The sequence below is a fragment of the Triticum dicoccoides genome, chromosome 2A, assembly GCF_002162155.2.
Source record: "Triticum dicoccoides isolate Atlit2015 ecotype Zavitan chromosome 2A, WEW_v2.0, whole genome shotgun sequence".
NCBI classification, from domain to species: domain Eukaryota; kingdom Viridiplantae; phylum Streptophyta; class Magnoliopsida; order Poales; family Poaceae; genus Triticum; species Triticum dicoccoides.
The window spans coordinates 570,800,418-570,803,618 of NC_041382.1; the positions used below are offsets into that span (position 1 = coordinate 570,800,418).

Sequence of the window (3,201 nt, forward strand, 5' to 3'; positions counted from 1 at the left end):
CTAGACGGTTAAGTGTCTGTTCAGAGCGTCCGAGAGTTATTGCGGATTGCCGAAGAGCAAGTCTATGAAGGTACCAAAGATCCACCTCGAAGATCTACCATGAGTGATTGGGTGAAGTCTAAGTGACTCTAGCTCGAGAAGAATCAGATGAAGACTTTGTCTTCTAAGTTAAAGTCTATCATAGTTTTTTTGTCCCACGGTTAATTTTGTGAAAACTTAGGAGTGGCATGTGAGAAACTGTGCCTGCCACTGCCGAGCCATTAGCAGTGGCAGGTGCTTTTTTGACCGGCCACTGGAACTTTTCCAAAATAGTCGTGGCAGGTACCAGACGTCACCCGCCACCGATTTGATCCCACCTATAAACTTTTTCAGTAGTGTTCATCTTAAAAAGCGCCTCTCTCCTTCGAAGGAGAAGGGGAGGAAAACTTAGGATTTTTTGTTCCATGCTAGTACTATCCATGCATTTGGTTCAAAAGAAACATGCAAAGGAAAACGGAGGAATTTTTTATCTCAATTTTCAAAAAAATCAATTCTAATATCCACCTGGACATCTTTTTCAAATTTCTATCCATGAATGAGACTAACATCCTTAGTGGCGTAATAACATTCTAAACATACATTTTTTGTATGGTTTGACTTTAATTTGACCATGTTTATTAGCATTCTTGTGTTTTTAGTTCCTTTGAATCATTCACCCGGTTGACAAAAATTCCCCAGGAAAAAGGCAAACTTCCATGTTTTCTAAGCAAAAAAGGGTTCCCCCAATTCAGTCAATAGAAACCGTCAGGTCTTAACAATCTCCCTGTTTATCAATCATTTGTTTTGTGCATGCATTCATATCCTATTTCTATGTTTTTTTATTTCTACATTTTTAGAATCAAGCAACTCAAAGAAGCCCTAAAAGTGTAGCACGGATTGGTGCCCAGCAGATCTTAAAAAGAAATGTACCAACAAATAAGGAGCTGTTCGGGAAACCTCCGGCTCCGCCAAATCCAAGGATCCGCGGAGTACCTGTTTCCTCGCTCAATAAATCTAAACCGCGGCTCCGGCTGCTCCGGGAACAGAGTCACGAAGCGGGAGGGACTCCGAACAAGCCCTAAGTATTTGAATTACAGTGCGTCATGTTCATTTCAAGAAAAGTTGTATGGTTTTACTAAAACATTGACATGTTACGGTCAGACAGCTTCATTGACATGCTACCAAATCTGTTTGAATTGAAGTCGTTTTGACTGAAGCACAGTAGACAGGACCCCCAAAAAATAGCATGGCCAGCGGCAGAGCAATGTACACTTAACAGTTCTGCACGCAGAAAAAAAAGAACGTATGCCATTTTCCAGTTTCCCTGTTTATTCTAACTCTTCTCAGGCACCGTCAGAAATTTATGTGCTTCTAGAATCGTTTGGCTCTAGGCTTTCTTTTCTCCGGCGAACTGACGTTCATCGATGATGCTAGCTAAGCTCGCCGTGTGAATTCAGTCACACATGTGATTCGTCAGCTCGTCGGGCAAGTCCCAGAGCACGCAATCTGATCCAAACAGCTCCGACATGTCGGAGGCTCCCTTCCCTCCCTCCTTGCCGTCTTCCGCCTCCTCGTCGCCGCCGCTGCTGCCGACGCTGTCGTTGCCCTTTTCCTGCAATGCCGGCCTGCCCCCCTCGGTGCCGGAGCTCCCGCTGTACATGCTGTGGTGGCTCCACATCGACGTGCCCTGGTCGCCGTCGCCCCCAAGGACGTACCCCGACGCCGTCCCTTCGTACCGGAACTCCGCCGCCTGCGCGGGGTTGAACGCGGCGTACATGCCGGCCAGCCCCTCGGACATGTCGCCCGACGGCCACGGCTTGTCGGCTGCGGGAGCGGCGGGCTCGCTCATGATGGCGCGGGACAGGCCCATCTTGATGCGCTCGATGGTGTCGTCGGCTTGTGGCGGCGCGGCGTAGCAGGGCGCGATGTGCGCGCCCGGGCCCATGGCCATGCCCGCGCTGGCGCCCGCCGCCATGTCGGGCATGGCGGGCGAGGGGAAGTCGGTGGGGCGCTTCTTGGTGAGGAGGTGGAGCATCTCGTCCTTGAAGCACCCCAGGGCGGCCTCGGCGAGGTGCGCCACCTGCGGCGGGGCGAGCGTGGTGGCGATCTCGGCCATGAGGTGCGAGAAGGACTTGTGCGTGACGGGGTCGATGCCCATCCCGGACAGCTTCTTCTTGAGCTTGGTGTTCCAGTGGTTCTTGACGTCGTTGTCCGTCCGCCCCGGCAGCTGGGCCGCGATCACCGACCACCTGCACGCCAACGCCAACGCATCGATCAGCAAAACGGCATAGAGATGCAGCCAGCTCAGACGAGAACGAGACGGCGTGGATGATCCTGGGGCACCTGTTGCCGACGACGGAGTGCAGCTTGATGATGGTCTGCTCCTCGGCGTCGGTGAACTCGCCGTGCTTGAGGTCGGGCCGCAGGTAGTTGGTCCACCGCAGCCGGCAGCTCTTCCCGCACCGCTGCAGCCCTGTCACGCGCGGGAACCTCGTTCAGCGCCAGCGACAACAGCAACGCAACACGTTCCTTCCACTTAACCAGAGCGTCTGCTGGCGCCGGGGACTCACCGGCGTTCTTGGGGATGAGGCGCCAGTTGCGCGTGCCGTGCTGCGTGATGTAGGAGAGCAGCTTGTTGTCCTCCTCGGGCGTCCACTGCCCGCGCTTCACGTTGTCCTTCTCGCAGCACGGGATCCGGCCCATGTCGGCGCCTCCGCCTCCCGGACCGCCCTGCGCGCGCACGGGATCCGTCGTGGAGGCTCCGCTTTCCGGTAGGCCGATACGTCGCCGGCGCTGCGTTCTTGCTGGGTGAGTGTTCGAGCGACTGAGTTTTCGATCGGCGTGCGGCGCTTGCATCTGCCGGCGCGCTGGGAAGTATATATAGGTGCGGGGCGCGCGGTCGTGCGGGCGTGCGGCCGGCGGCACGGGAAGGGCGGGGCGGGGCGGGGCGCTGGGCGAAGGAGGCATGGGCGGGATAAAGAATTCAACGCCGCCCAAAGCGTGAGCGCCCCGGGGGACGGGACAGGTTGCCCACCCGCGCAGCGCCGGGTCAACCCCCAGTCCAAGCAAGCATGGCGTCCGTCGCGTTTTCGCCAGCTCGTCGTCGTCGATGCTCCACTCCGCTCGATCCGGTGCGCGCCGCGGCGTCGACGGGCTGAGATGTACTTTCTGACAGTGCGAAGT

At 55.7% G+C, this 3,201-nt stretch overlaps 1 protein-coding gene across 1 annotated transcript; it reads right to left on the reverse strand.

The window, feature by feature from the left end:
* Window positions 1–1,471: 1,471 nt before the first annotated feature.
* On the reverse strand, window positions 1,472–2,721 carry LOC119357961 (transcription factor MYB80-like). The gene is made up of 3 exons (XM_037624712.1): window positions 2,589–2,721; window positions 2,362–2,491; window positions 1,472–2,267 (listed from the first exon to the last, which is right to left on the reverse strand). Exons 1-3 carry the CDS (start codon window positions 2,719–2,721, stop codon window positions 1,472–1,474), a joined length of 1,059 nt encoding a protein of 352 aa, XP_037480609.1.
* Window positions 2,722–3,201: the final 480 nt, after the last annotated feature.